General features: G+C 41.7%; 2 protein-coding genes across 5 annotated transcripts; one reads left to right on the top strand and one right to left on the bottom strand.

Annotated features, from left to right (window-relative positions):
* Window positions 1-628: 628 nt before the first annotated feature.
* On the bottom strand, window positions 629-19,963 carry LOC147316634 (uncharacterized). 4 transcript variants are annotated; one of them, XM_086313157.1, is made up of 5 exons: window positions 19,871-19,925; window positions 15,337-15,458; window positions 11,980-12,111; window positions 11,788-11,895; window positions 629-8,940 (listed from the first exon to the last, which is right to left on the bottom strand). In XM_086313157.1, the coding sequence occupies exons 3-5, from the start codon at window positions 12,066-12,068 to the stop codon at window positions 7,296-7,298; spliced, it is 1,842 nt and encodes a 613-aa protein (XP_086169283.1). In that variant the 5' UTR covers window positions 12,069-12,111; window positions 15,337-15,458; window positions 19,871-19,925; the 3' UTR covers window positions 629-7,295. The 4 variants fall into 4 exon arrangements, with proteins under 4 accessions (XP_086169283.1, XP_086169282.1, XP_086169281.1 ...); XM_086313156.1 differs by having other exon boundaries at window positions 15,337-15,479; window positions 19,871-19,909; XM_086313155.1 differs by lacking the exon at window positions 15,337-15,458 and having other exon boundaries at window positions 19,871-19,963.
* On the top strand, window positions 4,799-5,783 carry LOC147316635 (zinc finger BED domain-containing protein 4-like). Its single transcript, XM_086313040.1, has 2 exons — window positions 4,799-5,154; window positions 5,285-5,783. Exons 1-2 carry the CDS (start codon window positions 4,814-4,816, stop codon window positions 5,781-5,783), a joined length of 840 nt encoding a protein of 279 aa, XP_086169166.1. The 5' UTR covers window positions 4,799-4,813.
* Window positions 19,964-21,847: the final 1,884 nt, after the last annotated feature.

The following is a 21,847-nucleotide window of genomic DNA, read 5'->3' as shown; positions in this document are numbered from 1 at the left end:
TGGAGACCATGAGCCTTGTTAGTCACACACTAGCACCGTGGTAGGAAACAGCCTCCATCATTTCATTAGATCTGAATTTGGACTGTTTCCCTCTGGATGAGAACCAAGTCTGTCAAATCTATTGATCCAACACAAACTATCAAACACATTGGCTCACAGTCAGATTGGCTTTGTATGGATGGTGTAACAGGGGGCTGGGGAAGGATGGTGAAAGCTGAATAATACAGAACAATAACAGGACATATAATAATGCAGCAAACATGATCTTCAACAGGCACACTTCTATTATTCATGATCACAAACACAAAGAACTTGTGCAGCCCTGATATCAGCCCTAATATATGAGTGCGTTTGCCCAAAGATTGAAACAGCATCAACATGACAGCTGTAAGAAATCTTCTCTCAGCCTTGTTTGGCAGAAGATCCCTGCAACAAAGATTGTAGCTGAAAGATGAGGTGTGTAAAGTTTGCTCTTTGGGGGGGTTGAGGCTGTTTTTAGACCTTTGATAGTTTCCAATCCTGTCATAATCCGACTGCGTGCAGGGAGGAATTGGACCCAAACGCAAACTCATGGGAAACAGGACTAAACTCAAAATATAGCTTTATTGTTGAAAAAAGGCAAAGGTGATACAAAGTAATACAAGAGTCATGAGGGAGGATGCGACATAGAACTGAGGGAGACGCAGACATAAATACACCGGAGAATAACGAGGGACGTGGAAGCACACAGGGAACACAGCTGATACTAATAATTATAATAAGACAGGGCAGCAGCAACACAACGTGACGTACACTGATGGGAGACTATTAAAGTAAAACAGAAGGTACACAGAGATACGGACAGAAGGGAGAGAGAACATTGGGAGAGCACAGACATAATGGGCTGGGGAAAACAGAATAAAACACAAGGAGGAGAAATGAGGTATGGGCACTCACAGATACATGGAGGGAGACACGGGGTAAATACACGAGGGGAAATCTAATAAACTAAACCGAATAACCATGGAGTAAATAATGAACAAAATACAAAAAGAAAAGAAAACTAAGAACATTGGATCAAAAGGTCCCAGTACCATGACAAACCCAGTTCTGAAAGACAGAAATAAAGACCAAAACAACATCAGATCATGATCAGATCATGGAGCTGTTTTCTGCCTTGTTTCTGTCTTCATATTACAATGCTTTAATACAACAAAGATGCTAAAAAGTATCTGTAGGAACAACATCATTGAATCTATAACAACTGGAGCCAAACCAGTAAATGGACCTATTCTTACTCTTCTGGAGTACTCAAAGGGCTCTATACAAAATGTAAAATTCACACACACTTTCTCTGAACTTAGTGCTGGCTAACCACATTCACAATCCGATGGATGCATCGGAGAGCAACTTGGGGTTAGTATCTTGCCCAAGGATACTTAGCATGCAGACTGGAGGAGCCAGGAATCGAACTACCAACTTTCCAATCAGTAGGTGACCAGCTCTACCTCCTGAGCTACAGCCACCCCATTGGTGAGCCAACACTGGTCATTCCTTGTTGGATTCAGATTTCAGGGCTTCCTTTTGCTCCTCCGTTTTAACTGTTCTCTCTTCTCAACAAATGATGACACAAAGGAATCAGCAGTGACAAAGATGATACTGAAGAGGATCCATCGATTTTAATTGGACAGTGATCTCTCTGTGCTCTCCTGAAGTCAACACTCATCTTTGTTGTTGACTCACATTCCTGAATGTGAGTCAACAACCAGTCAGAGGTCACTAAAGGTCAGAGGTCACTAAAGGTCAGATCCTTGATTTTAAATCTGTTTACTGTACTTGAAGCCCTATGTGTCCTGCAGTCAGTCTCCTGTACTAGGTCATCTCTTATGCCAAACATATAATTATGTTTCTTTTAGCTTTATGTTCACAGAAGCTCTGCTGCATTAGTTTTGGAACACCCGAAAGCAACACATTCAAAATAATTAAAGTTTTTCAAAATGGAATAAACGTAAAGTTTTATTCATGAAGCACAAAATCACAACAGCTGTCTCATGGCGCTTTATATAGAAAAGTAAAGACGTTAAGCTGTCTGTGAAGGCTCTCAAACTGGATTATAGATGGCAGACAGTTGGTGTCTTAAACCATCGCCTCTGTTCAAAGATGGTCGCTCACAGTGGATGTAAATGGCTTCTTTCAATTCTCTTTCAAACCGTCTGTCTTTGGCTGCATTTGAAGGTCGATTACGTCACAGCCAGGGGACGAAGACTGACTCCTTCAAATGCGGCCGACAAATGTGTCCTCCTTTTCCCCCAATTTGAAGGATGGGTAGGGTGTGTCCTTCGTGGCCCACCATATCCCAGAATTTATAGCACGGCCAAGCCAATTTCAGTTTCCAACAATGGCGGCCGCTACTAAGATTTAAAATTACTCTTATTGATCTTTCTGGGTCACAAAATAAACTTTTAACATATTTTCAGTGGAAAAAGTAGCTGTGTAAACTGCAAATATCTGCTTGGTTCATCAAGACATCGCATATTTGCAAAAGTGCTCGGATGTTTTCGGAGACGTCTGTTACCCACCAGCTAGACCGGGGGGTTCAATGATCACTCGCAACGGCGAGAGCAATGGACTCCCGGATTCATCAGTTTTCAGACCCCCTCTGTCTTTCGCTACTCAGGTTAAACATGATATATAAGTCACTCAGATAACTTAAAAATATTATTGTTTGGCTTTTTTCTGTGTTTTATTTGTTCCGGAAATCTTGGCTGAGATCAAAGTTATCAGATTATTAGATTAAATAAAACTTTATTAATCCGTCGGGTGGGTTCCTCTGGGATTTTCACACAGCTGAATAAAAGTCAAAAAGAAAGCTGATTAAACAGAAGTGTGAGACAGTCGAGAAAAAAGTTAGCTGAAAAGACTTTTATATTTTAGATAGCAAGGAGCAGACAGCTGAGTTTATTAAACTCCACCGACACAGCGGTGACGCTAATCTGAAGGCTAGACTGTCCAATTTCACAGTCTCACACTTCCGACCTTCTCAGTCTTAGAAGGACCCGGCCCATGTAGACCATGAAGGCCGGATCCTCCGAAGGATGCAGCCTACGTTTTGGGACACAGCTTTTGTCAAACATGTGAACTAGGGATGCAGTGATACCGATGCTGGTATCGGGTATCGGGGCCGATGCCATAAAATGTGCGTGTACTCATACTCGCAAAAGTTAACCGATACCATGAATCGATACTAATTTACTTCATGAATCAGAAGGTGGCCTGTACTTTCTGTTGTAATTTTTTAGATTGGCCGCTAGGGGGACATGTCACTAGGGGGTTAGGCAAGTGAGACTGGCGGCTCCTGCAGCTACGCTAAACAAAATGTCAGCAGTGTGGACTTACTTCAAAATTTGTGTAGATGACAAAAGCAAGGCAGAGTGCAAACTGTGTACCGGTAAGGTGTCCACGGGTGGGAAGGAGAGTATGTCGTTCAATACAAGCAATTTAATCAAACACCTGAGGACACATCATGCTCTGGAGTACACCGAGTTTGCTAAGGCTAACGCAAGACCAGAACAGCCCACTTTAACACAGGTTTTGGAAAAGCGACAAAAAATCTCTAGAGAAAATCCACGAGCAATTAAAATAACAGAGGCTCTATCTCATTTTATCGCTCTGGATGACCAGCCACTGTCGGTTGTGGAAAACGTAGGATTTCGCCGTCTTCTCAGCGTACTCGAGCCGCGATATGAGATTCCCAGCCGCCCATACATCACGGACGTAATGCTGCCAAAACTTTTTGAAGATGTAAAAAAACACATGCATAACCTGTTGCAGGAGGTTTCAGCCTTAAGCTTCACTACCGACATTTGGAGAAGCAGTGTGTCCCCGATGTCGCTCCTCAGTTTAACGGCGCAGTGGATTGATGAGGAGTTTGTTCATCATCAAGTAACTCTACATGCAAAGTCATTCAGGGGCTCCTACACCAGCCAAACCATCGCAACTGCTTTCGATAGCATGCTTCAAACCTGGGATATACCAAAGACGTACGTCCACATAGTGCTCCGGGACAACCAAGAAATATGATAAAGGCCATGAGTGATGCTGAGCTGCCCAGCCTGCCTTGTACTGCTCACACTCTCCATGTAACGGTCTTTTGCATTTGATGTTTGTTGCATTTGATATTTGTTAAGCTGTATGTCTGGATTTTGTTCCTTTGCGCCCTCTGGTGGTGAACTGTGTAGGGTACAGTTTTGCTGTTTGGGTCTCCACCCAGCCACTTTTCTTTTGCTAGCGCACATGGTGTCTGCATGCTGCAGCTCACAGTTAGCTCCACACATGGAGAAAATATCATTTAAAGAGTGGAAATAATTGACAAAGAAGATGGAAGATAAGGCAATAAGGCCATAAGGGACTATTTAGCACCTCCTGGATGTCAGCTCATGAGGTTTGTGTATTTTAAATGTTTATTTTCTGTAATTAAGGATTTTTGATTGATTGACACTACGTACAAGAGCGCATTTTGATGTGATGTTTTTGTTTTATTGTTTTGTCCGTGAGCAGTTCTCACGGGTTGCCAAGACCAGAATAAACCCTGTTTTATAACTACATCGTGCGTACGTCAATCCTTGAGGGTGCTACACTCCAGTTGGTTGTTCATGAGGGCCTTCTGTCACAGAAGAGTGTTGCTGATGCGGTGGTAGTTGGCCGCAAAATAGTTCGACATTTTAAACATTCTGCTCTGGCTAGCTCCCGTCTGGAGGACATTCAATTACAGATCAACCAGCCTGTGAAGCGGCTCCAGCAAGACGTTCAGACCCGCTGGAACAGCACCTTTTATATGGTACAGTCATTGATCGAGCAGAAACGGGCTCTGGGAATATTTGTGTCTGAATATGGACTCCCTGATACTCTCACGGCTCACCAATGGACACTGCTGGAGAAGGTGATATCTGTTCTGGGTCCATTCGAGGAGTTAACTCGAAAAGTCAGCTCTTCAGATGCCACGGCTGCAGACGTCATTCCAGCGGTCACTGTGCTCCACAGATTTCTAACAAGGGAGACTGACGAGGACCATGGGATCAAAGCAATGAAGGGAACCTTGGCTGCAGCTGTCAGGACGCGGTTCTCTGAGGTGGAGGAAAACCCACTCTATAGCATCGCCACGCTACTCGATCCCAGGTGAGTGTTGTGCCTGTGTGTAACTGTTTGACTGTATGTGTGAATATGACTGTGTATGTAACTGTGTTACTGCAAAAAAAATGGTAAGCAAAACAATTGTCAGCTAACTTTTTTTCTTTCTCTGTTTTAGATATAAAAATCGTTTTTTCTCCAGCACCACAACTGCTGCAAATGCTAAGGAGATGCTAAAACTTGAGCTGCTAAGGTTGCCTGAAGAGGAGGATCATGACCTGAATGAACCACCTTCAAGAAAAGCACGCAGTGACCAGCCCACAACTAGTTTGGACAGCATGTTTGATGAAATTGCAGATGAGCAGGCATCAGCATCGGTGGGCAGAGCTGCGGTAGGTTCTAGTGTAGAGTTAGAGACATATCTTGGAGAGGCCGCAATTTTACGAGAAGACAAACCTCTACAATACTGGATGGTTAATAAAGTGCGGTTCCCAAACCTGGCTAAAGTGGCGGGCAGATACCTTTCAGCACCATGCACAAGTGTAGATAGTGAAAGGCTTTTCAGCTCAGTGTCACACATTGTGAATGAAAGCAGAAACAGGCTCACAGCTGATCATGCAGAGATGATTCTTTTTATCAAAAAGAACCTGCCTCTCACTTTCCCAAAAACAGTTTAGTTCGGAGGTCACACCACTGCTTGCTGACTGAAGTTTTTTTGTTTGATTAAAATGTGGACACTCTGCAATAGGTGGTTCATTAATGTTATGTAAATCTGAAAGCTGTAGACAATTGCCACATAGTTCACTGTTATTTTGTTTGGATATAATATGGACATTGTGCAATAATTTAACAAAAGTGTTTATTTTATTCTGAAACCTAAGTTTTATTTGTTTTACTCTGAACAGAAGTGTTTATTTTTTCAATCTGAAAGCGGGAAAGAGACCCAAAGAGTTCAGTTATTTATTTATTTGTTTTTACAATGTGGATACTCTGCAATAGGTTCATTAATGTTATGTCTGAAAGCTGGAGACTCCAAAATACTTGAGTTATTTTGTTTGTTTGTTTGTTTGTTTACAATGTGGACACTGGACAATTTAAGAGAAGTGTTTATTTTTTACTTGAAATTTAATTTTTGTGGTCTTTTTTATTAATATTTGATTTTTTTATTGACAGAAAAAAAAACTGTCTTCTAATTCATTGCATTTTTCTGTGTGTGTGGTAGACGTGTCGGTTTTTGTACTCGGTATCGGCAAGTACTCAGATCCAAGGATCGGTATCGTATCGGTTTGAAAAAATTGGTATCGTTGCATCCCTAATGTGAACATTGGCACGCTCAAAGAGTGACCTTTGACCTTTTGATGCAGCTGGACAGCTGGGTCTTGTCTCATCTTTTCTATGTTTTTCCATGAAGTAATTTTTGGTCTCTCCAGTGTTGAGGTCTAAAGTTCAGAAAACAGATTTAAAATCAAGGAATTTGTCCTGTAGTGACCTCTTACCTTTAGTGAACTTTACAGAGGGCTTTTTTTTTTTAAATAGAGGCTATGTGTTTGAGAGTTATACCACGGAGTCAGGTACTTCTGATTTGAGGCCTTATTTTTCACGGGAGCTACAGTATCCAGAGTCGTACGTAGTGAGGAGGCAAAATTATTAGCAAGATGATCGACCTCTGTTGGAGTAGCATTCAGTTTCTATGCCATATGTTAAAACAAGATCTAAAGTGTGATTAAAGTGGTGGGTGGGTTCTTTTACATTTTGAGAGAAGCCAATTGAGTCTAATAACAGATTAAATGCTTTTTTTTCTTTTCTTTTTTTTTCCACACACAGTCACAGTCTGTCTCACAGTTCAGTTTTCACTCAATCATTGTTCCAAGATATATTAGATTATAATACTCAACACATTCCACTGTCTGACCCTTAATGAATGTGACCTTTTGGATATGAGTATGTTTTCTAAATTCAGTGATCACGTATTTTGAGATAGGACTCATCACAACATTTAGCATAATTGTCAAAGACTGGGTTGTAGCTGGTCTCATCATCCTGAGGCCAATTACCAATGACAGAGTAAACTGATATGTTTAGTTGATAACTGATTAAATGTGCAAGTGAAAAATTTCCATATGCAATTTTTACAGAAATACTGTATTTTCTGTGAAACCATGAGAATGTCTTGTGATTTGAGTTAAATTCTACAAAGCTGTCTGATGGTTTTTCATCTTATTCCATAAGGTTTTCCCAAATTTTTTCATAACTGCAGGTATGTGAAGTATGTACTGCAGAGCTCCTCTGGCACCTTCATCCACTCTGCTTCTCATCTCCTCCAGTTTCTGGACCTTCCCTGTGTCTCCTTTCTCCTTCATCTTCTCAATTAATAACTCAAAGTGTACAATAGTGGACAGAGAAAAAACATTCAGAGCGATTTCCTCCAGTCTGACAAGATGTTGGTAGGACTCCTCCAGCCACTGTGACTTCTCTGCTGTCAGCTGGTTCATTTCCTTTTCTAGATTTTCCAAAAGGCCGGACTTGTTCTCACTTTCCGCCTTGTTCTTTTCATATTTCTCTTTCATTTCTTCATTAGTCTTTTTGACATGTTTTGTCTCGGTTACATAGATCTTCCTTTCTTTCACATGATCTGATGCAGGACACTTGTTGGTACAAGAAGTACAGTGGCCTCCTTCCATGACCTCACAGTGTTCAGGATACCAGGCCATTGTGCATCCAGGATAGTGACAGTTCTCCTCACAGACTTTACAGCTGACAGCTCCTGCATACCCAGCCAACAAGCACCACCACCCAACCTCGATCTTTTCTCTAACTTTGGAGACCTCATCAAATTCTATAGTGAACTCCTTATTTATCTTCATTTCATCTTTATGTTTCTTCAGAGCCTCTTGAGTCTGTTTTATTTCTGTCTGTTTTAATTCAATAAAATCTATTCTTTCTTGCAGGTTTTGAATGCAGGCTGTCAATCTGATGCGTTCATTTAACACTTCAACAGTTGTCATCAGTTTCTGAGGTTCAATATTTTCCAGGAATTCTGAGAATTCACTCATTCCTCCCTCTGATACTCTCCATGCGTTATCCAAACCCACCTTATCTTTCTTTCTTCTCTTTTTTTTCTGTTGGTTATTGAACAGGAAGTAAACTGGCTCATCCTCTTTTCTGGCACATTTTATTTTTGCAGCTTCAAGAGCTTCAAGAGCATCTTCAGGTGTTACACCATCTGAGTGTGTGATCAGAGCTACAATGTTTTTCTCCAGGTTTTTTCCAAACAGAGACATCACTGAATCAAAGATGTACCTCAATCGATCACTCAGTCGATTATCACTCGCCTTCATCACTAGACCCACTGCATGAACTTCTTGAACTCCATCATCTGATCGAAACAAGTCAAATAATCTTTCACTAACAATGACATCACTCTCAATCCCTTTGGTGGCACCATATCCAGGCGTGTCAATGATGGTCAGAGAGTAGGGCAGAGTTTCATCTTCAAAACCAAAGATCTCGTACACGATCACATCTGATGTCTGACTTACTGATTGACTTTTCTCCTCCTCCTCTACAATCTTAAACCAGACTTCATCCTCCCACTTCACTCCCATCGTGTAGTTGACCAAAGCGTTGATCAGAGTAGATTTTCCTGCTCCTGTTTCACCCACAAGTAAGATGGTTTTATTTGTCTTTTTTTGATTTTTTTCACCAACAGTCATTTTTGTCAGAGTTCCAAACGTTTTTTTCTTTGGTTTTAGCTGGTAAACAGGAGGAGGTCCTGAACAGATAGGAATACTTTTGTGGATGGTGTTCTTGTATTTTGAATACATATCCCTGGTCCTGAGAAGCAAAAATAAAAATTTGTTAAGTTTCGGTTTTTTGCCACACATTTAAGATAAGCATGCATGTTTCAACATACAGACACATAAATCATAAATGCCAACCCAGTTTTGCAATCTGTCTCCTTTAAAGCCGGTCGGAGCGGGCATGCTCCGTTTTGCATAACTATTTTTAAATCCCTGTAGAACCGGAACCACGTGAGCTAGCGCAATAATTTGTTTTGGATATGAAACCGGAGGAGTTGTATTTACATGTTATGCCATCAGCTTGTCCTCGGTCACGGTTTCCTTCCACATAAAGCTTTGCAAAAATTGCATAAAAAGCACTTGCAGCAACAAAAACATAATATTCCAGAAACACGCTTTGCCGATCCGATCAGCTGTTCGTAACTCTTCGTACGTTAGAACAGACGTCAACGCGAACTATCGTATGTCTGCTATTACTTGAAGTGATGGCATTTCACGGAAAATTTCGCTTTTTACCTTCAGGGCCTTATAAGCCTATACTGGTGTTTTTAAAAGTCAAGTTTGACTTCATGCTTTTTTGTATTGTTTCTGGGATGCTTAGAGCTCAAATTGCACTGCTGGAAATCGTTTATTTTGATGCATATGCAGTTTTTTTGCAAATTTGCATTATAATATTTATTTTCGTTTTTCCTGCAGTATATAAAAACTGGTGTATCTCAAAATTAAAACTATGAAGACACTCAAAATTAATTTCCTTTTTTGCAACTTTTTTGTATTTAAAGTTTTGAGGAATAAACCTCTTAAATTTCTCTAAGTAGAAAAATATGTTAAAAAAACAAAAACAATTTTTTTTTGTAGTTTATTGCAATTTTTTGCAATTTATGTAGTTACTATGGACTTAATGCATACATATTATTAGAATTTGAGCTATAACTGTTGTATAGCAACTTGAAATGCTCCCAAAAATGGCACTACAGCATGTAAAAATATAAAGTAAGCTCTGGCGGACTTGGTTCTATGGTAGGTCTTAAAGGGTTAATAAGAATGATATGATCAGTTGTATCAAAGGTCTTATAAATGTAGCTCAAATGTAGTTATTCACCTTTTTCTGAGCTCATAAAAATATTATTTGCTGCTTTTAATAATGCTGTTTCTGTTGGAGTCAAATTGTTAAATGTTGTCATTGTTTTTCTTAAATTTGTAAGTCTTAGTTCAAGCAGTAGGATCAAAGACAATCCTTTGTCTCTGACCACCTCTCAAGCTACCCTGGTGCTGGGGGAGGTTTTATTGTAAGGACATCTGAAAGATCTGTTTCTTGTGTGGTAAGCTTCCTGCTTTTATGATCCTTTTGGTGAGCAGGAGGTCACACACACACACACCCATGACACAAACATGTACACACAAACACACACACACACACTCTCTCTCTCTCACACACACACATTCTCACACATACACACACATACACACATAGTGCCTTATATAGTGCTTGTGTGTACTGTTGTGTAAACTGTGTGTCATGGAAATAAAAAGGCTGTGAGGAAGGCTGCTTGTTGAAGAAGTTCGGTTGGAGACAGGTGAGGAGCGTTGAGCTCTGAGAGCCTGGTTCCGACCAGGTTTCCCTTGCCAGCTAACCGTTCCGCTTTGTTTCCTTCTTCATGAGGAATACGTTTCTAAACTAGTGGGGCCTGTGGAAGCGCAGACCCAACAGTTTCAATCCTGTGGTTTCATCTGTTACTGTATTGATATCAAATCAAATGTATTGTTTCTATCAATTAGCTGAAGGAGCTGATAAGCAACAACTTTCTCAAGTTGTTGATCTTTTAGGTTAGGTAAAAGTGAACTCATGACATCACTAACAAGTGGAATACAGACCTACAGCCAAAACAGAACTTTATGATTCTTCTATTTTAACTGGTGCAGTTTTTATAGTCTTTTTATGGTAGTGGTTCAGTGGTTGAAGAAATGTGAGTTAAACCATCTCATGTGACACAGACAGCTAAGAGTAGTAAATTACACATGAAAGTTAACTTGGTGTTCGTTGTCTCTGCAGTAGAGTATCACTTCCTATTCCTGTTCCAACAAACAGTGGTGTTTTTGAGTAGCTGGTCTCCCCTCCACCACCAGAACACTAGCTTTCCAAACGTCACTAGCTGCATTCCATCTGACCCCTCTGATTGTTTTGCACAATCACAAATGTTGCATGTTTAATGAGTGTCTGAAAGTTTTACCTTCATACTACAAATATGATGGAAATTGTTTTCCATATTCAGTATATTTTTCTTGCATTATGAATTCAGAAGTTTGGGATATCATTTGTAGTTATGTGTGTTCAGAGTAAGAAGATGCTTCAAACAGATTTTCCCCACACATACAAAAAGTAAAGCATAATTGAACAGCTTCAAATTTCTCTTTCTGTCAACAGTTCAGTGAGCAGAAGATGAACTGATCTCCAAAAGGCTCAAAGTCAGAAAGGAAACTTTCTTTTCTACATTTTAGCAGATTACAGTTTGATTTTTATTTAATGGATTTTCAGAAAAGTGGAGAGTGACTTTAGTTTGTAGAAGTTAAAAATAATAACCAGTGTTTGAGTCATTTTTGATGCTCTGAGTTTGATGAGTAAAAGTGAAACCTTTGCAGCAAAGTTAGTGCTAGCTCCTCTAGCTTCCTCCAACACTCAGCACAACATGACTGATGGAAGAAAACAAGCACAAGCATCACTTCCTGTTTGCTGAAGTGGATTTTCAGTTGTTTAGAAACCAAAGGCTTGTTTTTAAGAGACAGTTTAAATGGGACTGAGGGAATGACGTGTTTGCACTGCAGTTTATATCCAACAACATCAAGCAGTTAAATCAAAGAGTTCATGTTACTAACAGCTCACCTCTCTGCAGCAGACACAGGCTGGACCTTAAAATCAGTGGGGGGACTTTTAGACTTGCCACGTTTTCTGGGTTCAGGTTCATGTTTGTGTTTTCTTCCTCGCTGGTCCCTGTGAATAATGATGCAGCAGTGATGTGAGTGCTGAGCTGTGACATGGAGAAGAGTCATGGACAGTTAGAGATGGTCATCTCACCTCTGAGCTTTGGTCTGGCTCTCATGTTCCCCACACAGAGTGGTTTTAGAGGGAGGGACTCCCTCCTCTCTGTCCTCACACTGATCCATGCTGCTCAATTCACATCAGCTCACACACACTTTCTACCTTCACCTGCAGAGGAAACACAAATCATTCATGTGCACATCAACTGAAATCCCCCTTTCCATCATGTGTGCTGTCCAAATATCAGCAAATAGAGTTAAAGATGCTAAGATTTTCATTGTGAGTGACCAAGAGAGACAATTAGAATTGAGTATATCAGACGAACAGCTAAGGTCAAACACTTTGAACACACAGAGAGAGAGACTGACATCTGGGCTTTGTTATTTGGCATTATTATATATAACTATACCATGTTAGAGTACAAGTAACTGATTTTTTTTTATATCAACACTTTTTTAAAACATATTTTGAAAATACTACTGTGATGACAAGCCACACATGGTAAGCTCTCACCACTAGTTGCTTCACTTTAGTTTACTTTGCAGTCACTACTTTAAATATATTTTACTAATTGTCAAATATGTTTCTTTATTAAATTTTTTTTTCATCATGTTTTGATATGTGTGATGTTGATGTGTGAGATGTGTTATGTGCACTCCATATATGGAGTTGTTATTTTAGTGGATTTTTTGAGTTTAGTTTATATCAACACTGCAATGTCAAAGTTCTGTTTTATGTTATATTGATACACCTTTCTTTGTTTGAGTTACCTGGGGGCTTGGCTTCTCCTTCCCAGTTGGCAAAAGGTGTGGCAAAGGGCTTGGGGATCTGAAGTACTGCCGAAAACCTCACTGGGCTAAACCACATGCTTCATTGCCTGGAGGGTGTTTGGAGCTTGTTAAATTGTTTTGTGTTAGTTGGTTATATGGCAGCAATTTTGTTTTCCCTGTGTGCGATATGATTTTGCTAAGCCAGTATTTAAGTTCCCTCATGTGTCATTTTAGCAGGTCAGTTTGTCTTGTGTTTGTTTGAGGTTTTGTTAGTTGTTATTTTGAGTTTAGTTTATTTAGTTGACCTATTTTATTGGTCTGCCTGTTTAAGTTTTGGCTTTGTTAATTATCATTCCTATTTTTGGGTCATAAAACCCCAGTTTTGAATTTAACACCTGCATCTTCTATGTCTTACTGCTTGGTCTCTGACAACTACGTTCATGGAGTCCAAAACAAAGACTGTTCCGGTGGGCGGCCACGTGGCCGGTGGCCGAGACGGGACAGTTCTGGTGGGCGGCCGCGAGGAAGACTGCGGCGGCCACTGAGCAGGTCCGGTGGGCGGCCGCGAGGAAGGTGGCGGCGGCCACTGAGCCGGTCCGGTGGTCGACCACGCTGGCGACGAGGAGAAGGTGGCTGAGGTGCAGCTGCAGGAGGTGGCGTGGGAGGCGGCGGTGACTGAGGAGCAGCTGCAGGAGGCGGCGTGGGAGGCGGCGTGGGATGCGGTGACTGAGGAGACTGGAGGACAGGAGGAGACTGAACTACAGGAGACTGGAGGACAGGAGGAGACTGAACTACAGGGGACTGGAGGACAGGAGGAGACTGAACTACAGGGGACTGGAGGACAGGAGGAGACTGAACTACAGGGGACTGGAGGGCAGGAGGAGACTGAACTACAGGGGACTGGAGGGCAGGAGGAGACTGAACTACAGGAGACTGGAGGGCAGGAGGAGACTGAACTACAGGAGACTGGAGGGCAGGAGGAGACTGAACTACAGGGGACTGGAGGGCAGGAGGAGACTGAACTACAGGGGACTGGAGGACAGGAGGAGACTGAACTACAGGGGACTGGAGGACAGGAGGAGACTGAACTACAGGAGACTGGAGGGCAGGAGGAGACTGAACTACAGGGGACTGGAGGGCAGGAGGAGACTGAACTACAGGAGACTGGAGGACAGGAGGAGACTGAACTACAGGAGACTGGAGGGCAGGAGGAGACTGAACTACAGGGGACTGGAGGACAGGAGGAGACTGAACTACAGGAGACTGGAGGGCAGGAGGAGACAACTACAGGGGACTGGAGGACAGGAGGAGACTGAACTACAAGGGACTGGAGGACAGGAGGAGACTGAACTACAGGGGACTGGAGGGCAGGAGGAGACTGAACTACAGGAGACTGGAGGACAGGAGGAGACTGAACTACAGGGGACTGGAGGGCAGGAGGAGACTGAACTACAGGAGACTGGAGGGCAGGAGGAGACTGAACTACAGGAGACTGGAGGACAGGAGGAGACTGAACTACAGGGGACTGGAGGGCAGGAGGAGACTGAACTACAGGGGACTGGAGGGCAGGAGGAGACTGAACTACAGGGGACTGGAGGGCAGGAGGAGACTGAACTACAGGAGACTGGAGGGCAGGAGGAGACTGAACTACAGGAGACTGGAGGGCAGGAGGAGACTGAACTACAGGGGACTGGAGGACAGGAGGAGACTGAACTACAGGGGACTGGAGGGCAGGAGGAGACTGAACTACAGGGGACTGGAGGGCAGGAGGAGACTGAACTACAGGGGACTGGAGTGGAGGCTGAACAGCAGGCGAGGGAACTGACTGAAGTGGAGATGCTAAGGGATGAACTGAGGTAGGTGAGGCTGACGACGGAGCTGAGGTTGGTGTGGCTAATGGCTGAGCTACAGACTGAGCTAGTGAAGGAGATAAAGCTACCGCCTGGGCTAGTAAGGCGGGTGCCTGAGCAGGGGACAGGTCAGCTAGCCTAACTAGGGATAGTGTGAGGGCGTGCAAAGCTGGATCAGGAGGTGGATAAAGTGGTGGACTGACAGGTGGAGAGGCTATCTCTTCCGTGCCTCTAGGGAAGTCAGGCTGGGTTCTGGCTGCCCTCAGCCTGGGCGTTGGGACAGGCTCGGGAGGTGGCTGGACACCAGTCACCCCCACCCGAGAAACGGGAGCAGGTGTGGAGGTAGACTGGGTCACAGCTGCCCTCGTCCTGGGAGCTGGAACAGGAGTGGTTGCTGGCTGGGCTCTAGCCATCTGAGGTGGTGTTCTAGGGACAGGCTGAGCCTTAGTTGTCTTCACCTGAGAAGGTGAAATGGTGGAAGTGGAAGGCCGAATCTGGGCCACCATGCTGGCAGGAAACGGCTGAGTGATGGGTGTGGAAATAGTGACTGGGTGTGTGATACTGGCGGGTTTATCAGGGCTTGTTCTGGTCTTTCTGCCACCACTATTTACAGTCTTTAACTGAACAGTCTTTGGGGGAGCAGAGCAGAAAAATTCTTCCCAGTCTACATCGTCATCTAGGAGGGAAACTCCCCATGAATCGAAGATGAGTCCGTTATTTGTTTTGAGTGAGGAATCAGTCAAGGAGTGCGAAAAACAGTCACTGGAACTCACCACCGGGAGTTGCTCAAAATGGTCCATATTATGGCGGCGTAAGCGCCGCTTTCCCCGGGAAGAGGAAGCGGGCGGGGTACACAGCCGAGCCTCTGGCGCAGGAGCCTCCACCTCTCCATAGACTGATGGAGACAGGAAAATCACTATGGATTTAAATGATGAACAGATCAGTCCTGTGTTTACTCCCAAGCAGCTGAGCTGTGTCAATGGAATTTGTTCAACTGTTTGATAATAATCTACCTGAAACGGATGATATTGAATGGCATGTGGCCTCCTTCAATTCGCAGTGTCTAAAAATTTGAGATAAAGTGGCTCCTCTTAAAACTAGAAAGGCAGCACTATTAAATCCCCACCCTGGATCACAGAAGCTATCCGCAGCTTTAGGCGATTTTGCCGTAAAACTGAGCGCCTGTGAAAAGCCACAAAACTTGAGGTTCATAAGCTCCGTGTCATGGTCCTGGGTCATGTGACCCAGTATTCTGAGTTTCTTGGTGTTTTTGTTATTCTTTTTAGTCTAGTTTCATTTCAGTTTATCTAGTTACATTCTGCCATGTTTCATGTCCAAGTTTTTTTTGTTTGTCAAGTTCAAGTCATGTCTGTGTCTCCTTATGTTTCCTGTTTTATTTTGAAAGAGCTTTGTGTTTTGTGTTTATTATATTTAGTTTCACGTGTCCTGTCATTGTGTTAATTGTTGTCAGCTGTTTTCCCCATGTGATTCTACTTCCTTTGATCATTCCTTATGTGTATTTAGTCTGTGTGTTCCACTCAGTCAGTGTCAGATCGTCTGTTAACCTCACCACAGTTTTCATAGGTTTACCTCATTGTTTCACTGAGTGTCACGGCCTTCTGTTAACACAGTGTTCATAGTCTCCTTGGTTTCCCTAGTTTCATGTTTTTTCTTCTGCAATCAGCCAATAAAGGCTCGCTTTATTTTTGAAACTACGTTCTGTCTCCACCGTGTCTGCATCTGGGTCTGCCTCATTCTTCACACCGGTGCACCCCGCCGTGACACTCCGCTTAAAAGAACTATAATGACATAGTGAAAGACACGAGAGCCACTTGTTTCTAGGGGTGGGTTTTGATTTTATCGATTTATCTATTAAAATCGATTCTAGCTTGGATAACGTGATATTGATTCATTAAAATCCCAAATCAATTTTTTAATATAAATTTATTTGCTTGAAACGCCAGAATCTCAGATTAAATCTCACAAAATGTCAACAACCACCAAACAGCTAAAACAGTAAATGAGAGCAGGTACACAGATTCTGCACAAAGACGTAAACACAAAGCGTTTATGGATCATGGATCAGAATCAGTGAGATGTCGCCTTTCTCACGGTAGGGGCTGAAAGCCGACAGCTCGCTGATTCTGAGCTTTGTGTTTACGCCCTTTTTGCGCTACATTCTGAAGCTGCGGGTTTGATCTCTCTCCAAACAATATTGACTGAACCAGCAACAAAAAAAGATCCAAACTACGCTTCACATAAACATCGTCATGAATTCACTCTGATTTTGGCTGTTTTGCTTCCACCAGGATAAAATCACACGTCAGGCACAGCTCTCTCTCTCTCTCTCTCCCTCACTTCAAGAACAGTTTCCCGTCTAAAAATCTTTTTTCTGCATTATTCGCTTGCTTGTTACGCACAAGTCTGCCGTTGTTTACAGGCTGTCGGACGCTGTTTTTTTTTCCTTTTACTTACTTCCAAAAAAAAGCCTCATTTCTGCTGTTCAATAGGCTACTGAACAAATTTAAACTTTTTAAAATTATGCAAAATTGCAAAACGCTTAGCTGTGTCTCTAAAACCTCTGTAACTTTGCTCTGCTTCACTTCAGCAGCATCAGGTAGTGTTCATATGTTGATTAATGGTTTTCTTTCGTTTTTGATCTACTGCAGAATATTTTTATAACTCCCAGGCCAGGAAAATCTCCTTCATGTTTTTCTGTGTTTTATACTCAGTTACTTTGACACAAAGGCATCTGCTGTGATGCTCACACCTTTGATAAAGTCTTGCTCGGGATGGGTATCGTTTAGGTTTTATCTGATACCGGTGCCAAACCGGTACTTTTGAAACGGTGCCGGTGCTTAGACGGTGCTTGAACCGGTGCTTAAAGAATGGAGAACACAAAATTGGTCCAAAAACCTCTCATGTTCAGCTGTTTTTTTTGTAAAAAGATAACAATGTTAGCCTTTTCTGCAGCTATGGGGCATATATGGCATCACTCTTGGCTGGAAGCAGTGCTTAAACAATGGAAAAAACACAAACTTTGTCCAAAAACCTCTCATGTTTAACTGTTTCCCACTTTTTCTTTGGTCATTTTAGCCTTTTTGTCCAGGGTGAAGGGAGTATCTGCCATCAAACAAGAAGACAGCCGCATGTAGCTATGATGGTGTTTGCTAGTTCACCTTACATGCATTAATGTAATAACGTGGTTAGCCTACTCAACGTAAATTACACACGAACAACATGAAGCTACTCACGCAGAGAAGAACAGCTGCTGCTGCATCATCATCCTCATCATTTCTGCTACACTGGCAGGGCTAGGGGCCAGGACTCTCCTCTTCGGGTTTTTGGGGGATGTTGCTAATTCCGGGTCCGATAACAGGCTGCTAACACACGGTGCATTTCTCGGCTTTTAAAAAACGCTATACATAGCCAGGTTCGTCGTCAGATTCGAGGTGTTATCACTTTTGCATAGTATCACCTTTGCAAGCTGCTGAGTTTGCGTCTTTTGCTGTGAAGTACAGCCAGACTTTTGTCCGCTTCGCCTTGGGCACTAAAAGAACGTACGTACCTGGACCCGCCTACTATCCTTGCAAAGGTAAAATGATTGGCTAGAATCCAATGTGTATGACATCTCTGGGGAAAAAAAAGCACCGAAATAAAGCACCAAAATGTGCACTGCTTTTCGGTCTGGTTACTACCGTTTATATCAGAACCGATACCGGTACCCATCCCTAGCACTGATACTGTGGAACAGTCTACATTTTATACAGACAGAGCACAAAAGGTTGAATTCCGTATTAATTTATAATAAATACATAAAAGTCCCATACAAATCAAATCCATATATAAAAATATAAAACTGATTTTTCTTTAAACTTTTTTCTCACCAAGAAAAAAGCTAAGGTTTTTTTTATGTCACAGTTCGATGTCTGACTTATACTGTTAATATAATATAATATAACTGTGACTGAAGCATTTTTAAATGTTCTGATTTATTAATAGAGCGTTTTAAATTTCATACAGTAACTTTTGTTCAGTCTGAGCAATGTAAAACCTGTTTTTTTTCCTCCATCTTTATTTCCTCCATTTCAGTGTGAACAGTTTGAGCAGAGCCAACAGTTCATGATAAGTTTAACAGAGGCCGACCTCCTGAATCGAAGCTACGTCTGTTTTAAACAACACTGTACAAAGTCCTCTGCTCTCCCTCCACCTGCTGTCTCTGAATACAAAGAGGGTGAGAACTTTAAATAACACTGTGGTAGGTACATATGCATCTTTAAAGGATCTCAGTGAGTGACAGACAAATGAAGGAAGGCATCTGGGGTGGCTGAAACCCCCACCCGAAACATAACCACAGACAGCAGAGTTGTTATACTTTTGTAATTTCTAATTAGCTTTTATTTGCATTTCTTTTTCACTTTGTGTTTTCAATTCTTTTTAATTTCGGTTAGTTTGCTTCTTTCAGTTTAGATTTTTTTTATTTTTATTATGTATTCAGGTCTATGTCAGAGGCTAGACTGATTTAGATTAATGCGGATTTTATAATAAAAACATTGACCTCTTTGATAGCAGTGACTCACAGTCTTGGAGAAATCCAACATCTAAATAAATTTGTCTATCAAAGAATAATAAGGCAGGTTTTTAATTTTTATGTTGTTGTTTTTTTTTTTTTTTAATTTTAATTTTTTTTTAACTAAACTAAAAAACACTAGCAGGACATTTCCTGTAAAAAGTTATTTAGGTTTTGAATTTTCCAAAATCATTTAATTGATCATTATCAACAATTTAGTTTTAATTTTTGTGTGCAGTTTTTATTTGTATTTTAACTTGTTTTTTCAGATCTAGTTTTACTTCTGAGTTTAGTTTTAATGAACAATAATAACTTTCGTGTGTTTTGTAGCACTTCTTCCTGTTGGGGCGGAGCCAGCAGTTTGTGGCGCAGTACTTTTAAGACCGACATGTTGAATCTATATCTAACACACATCTATACAAAATATTCATTTACAAAATCTGCTCTCTGTCTCCTGCTGTCCCTGTAAATAAAAACACCCGAAGCTCAGAGTGTCTCTGGTCCAGCTCAGGACACATTCAGTGTGTTTGGTCTGATTCCCGGAATCTGATGATACACACAGAGAGAAAATGGCGGACACACTCGGCCTCGTCGGAAAACATTACACACTGAATTTAATGGAGAGACCGGAAATGAAAACACACACAGTTTGTTGTGTGAAGAAATCAAACATGAGCTGAACAAACAGTAAAGTTCCTAAAGACAAACTGTTAAAGGAGGAAACAAAGCAAACTTACAGTTTCTTCACACACCAACAACAAGCTCCACTCCACACCTGGACACTAAACACGGACACACAGGTGAGCTGCTTCCTGGAAGGAGGCGGGACTCCACCTGAAACTCAGCACAGGTGGGAGGGGCTCAGCTCTGTGTGTGTTGATGTGTTAACTTTAAAAATATGCCGTCTGACTGCTCAGACTGAGTCTAAGTAAAGTTCACATGCTGACGTGTGGAGACATGAAATCTTGTTGTAGCTGCAGGTGTGAACACACTGATCCCAGATCAGCTCTGCTGTATTTCTAACATGAACATTTCTGCTCCAAAGCATCAAATGTTCAGCATGTTTCTCTGTTTCCAGGCTATGTCTCAATTCAGGCTCTGCATCCTTCAGAGGAGGACGTAGACTGCGAAGGCCACGTCCTCCGAAGACCAAAAAGGCCAGAAGTGCAAGGCTGTGAAATGGGATGGTCTAGCTTGCTCAGGTTGCCGAGCAACTATGATACTAACCACTGGAAACCTTTCATACAGCATTGTTTGACAGAAATGAAGGAGAAAATCTTTTGTTCATCTATTTTATATGAACTTTGTTTGATTTGATAAGTATCTGAGGCTGAGACCACGGGACTGTAAAACATGATTGTTGGGCTTCATTTCTGTACTGAACAGTCATTTTAAGATTAGTTAGTAAATAACAATTAGCTGATGTTGTTCATGAGACTAAAATCATCTCACTTTAGTAATGTAAATATAATATGGCCAATATTATAGTTATTGTCAGATTATTATGATATACATATATTACAGGATATATTGCAGCAGTGAGCTTGAACTCTGTGTCAAAGATTCAAGTTGCATTTATTTATATTTCCAATCACCTTAAATCTTCACTCAAAGACGAGTATCTTTGACAGTGCATATATAGATGTATTATACATAAGAGACAAATATTGTTTGTTTAAATTGTTGGCATTACTAAATTTGGCTCAATGCTTACATACATGTGTAAAAAGAAAAGTACGAGCTGTGATAACTGTGTCTGATAGAATGAAGAGTAGACTGATATATGAAATATTCCTTTATTGGGTGAGAAAATCAGACCATGTCATAACTGCTGTAAGTCACACAGAATAGATATCAGAGCCTTAAACAGGCTGACGTCTGCTAAATGGGTCAAACTGGGCAGAAAGTCTACAAACACATAACATCCTTATAGAATAGCTCTACTTTTCTATGACTACAGTCATCCACAGCACTGGTGTGAGGTCACATGGTTCATATGTAAGGAGCACAGAGACGTCCTAGCAGCTGACCTCAGGTCAGTTTAATGACTGTGAGCTCAGATCAGCAGCTGTGTTATTGTCAATGTGACAGGGAGACACTCTCAGACACAGCGGTTATGTTAGCTTGTTCTCATGCAGGAGGATCAGGAGCTCCATGTTTGTCTTTATTTTTGAATCATGATGTGTTTGTGCCATCAGAGTCTGTCATGAGTACTCAGGGTTTCACAGCAGCTCTTCTGAATGCTGACGAGGACTCCAACCTCATGTTTCACCTCTCTGAGGTTCTGATTTCTGTGAACACCCGTGTTTCTTCTCTGGGCTCATCTGAACAAAAACACCTTTCTGTGTTTGGCTCCAGCCTCATTCTGACTGACAGAAAGTGTGTTATCCATGAGCTGCACTTCTTTGAGAAAGCTGCAGTTTCCTGGTGTGTTTCCTCTGGTAGGGTCGGCATCCTTAGTAGGATGCCATTAGTGGCTAATTTTAATTTTAGGTGAATAAGCTTTAGCAGCTAATGCTCATACCATTTTCCTTTGCTTTGTAAAAATGTCAGCAGCTAATGATATGAAGTCTACCGTTATTAACTAATGCTAATTTGATGTTGTGGTGTGAATAAGGCACGGCAGGTCCAGGGATCAGTGTTTTGAGCCATTTTATTTACATCACAAATGTAGCATATTTGCAGCGCTGGAGGCCAGGATTACTGAATTGGAG

Source organism: Aulonocara sp. 'chitande type north' Nkhata Bay, linkage group LG12, assembly GCF_057382095.1.
Source record: "Aulonocara sp. 'chitande type north' Nkhata Bay isolate Kocher_YH1m ecotype deep benthic linkage group LG12, A_spYH_male_GT1.1, whole genome shotgun sequence".
NCBI lineage: Eukaryota > Metazoa > Chordata > Actinopteri > Cichliformes > Cichlidae > Aulonocara > Aulonocara sp. 'chitande type north' Nkhata Bay.
The sequence above is the reverse complement of the archived record's forward strand: the minus strand, read 5'-3'. Positions and strand labels throughout refer to the sequence as shown.

Excerpts from the sequence above, each read along its gene's own strand:
- LOC147316634 (XM_086313155.1), bottom strand. The coding sequence starts at position 12,068 with ATGGATCAGTGTGAGGACAGAGAGGAGGGAGTCCCTCCCTCTAAAACC. Across the intron at positions 11,896-11,979 it reads AGCCAGACCAAAGCTCAGAG|GGACCAGCGAGGAAGAAAAC; the intron begins GTGAGATGACCA and ends CATTATTCACAG. Across the intron at positions 8,941-11,787 it reads CCTGTGTCTGCTGCAGAGAG|GACCAGGGATATGTATTCAA; the intron begins GTGAGCTGTTAG and ends TTTGCTTCTCAG.
- LOC147316635 (XM_086313040.1), top strand. The coding sequence starts at position 4,814 with ATGGTACAGTCATTGATCGAGCAGAAACGGGCTCTGGGAATATTTGTG. Across the intron at positions 5,155-5,284 it reads GCCACGCTACTCGATCCCAG|ATATAAAAATCGTTTTTTCT; the intron begins GTGAGTGTTGTG and ends TCTCTGTTTTAG.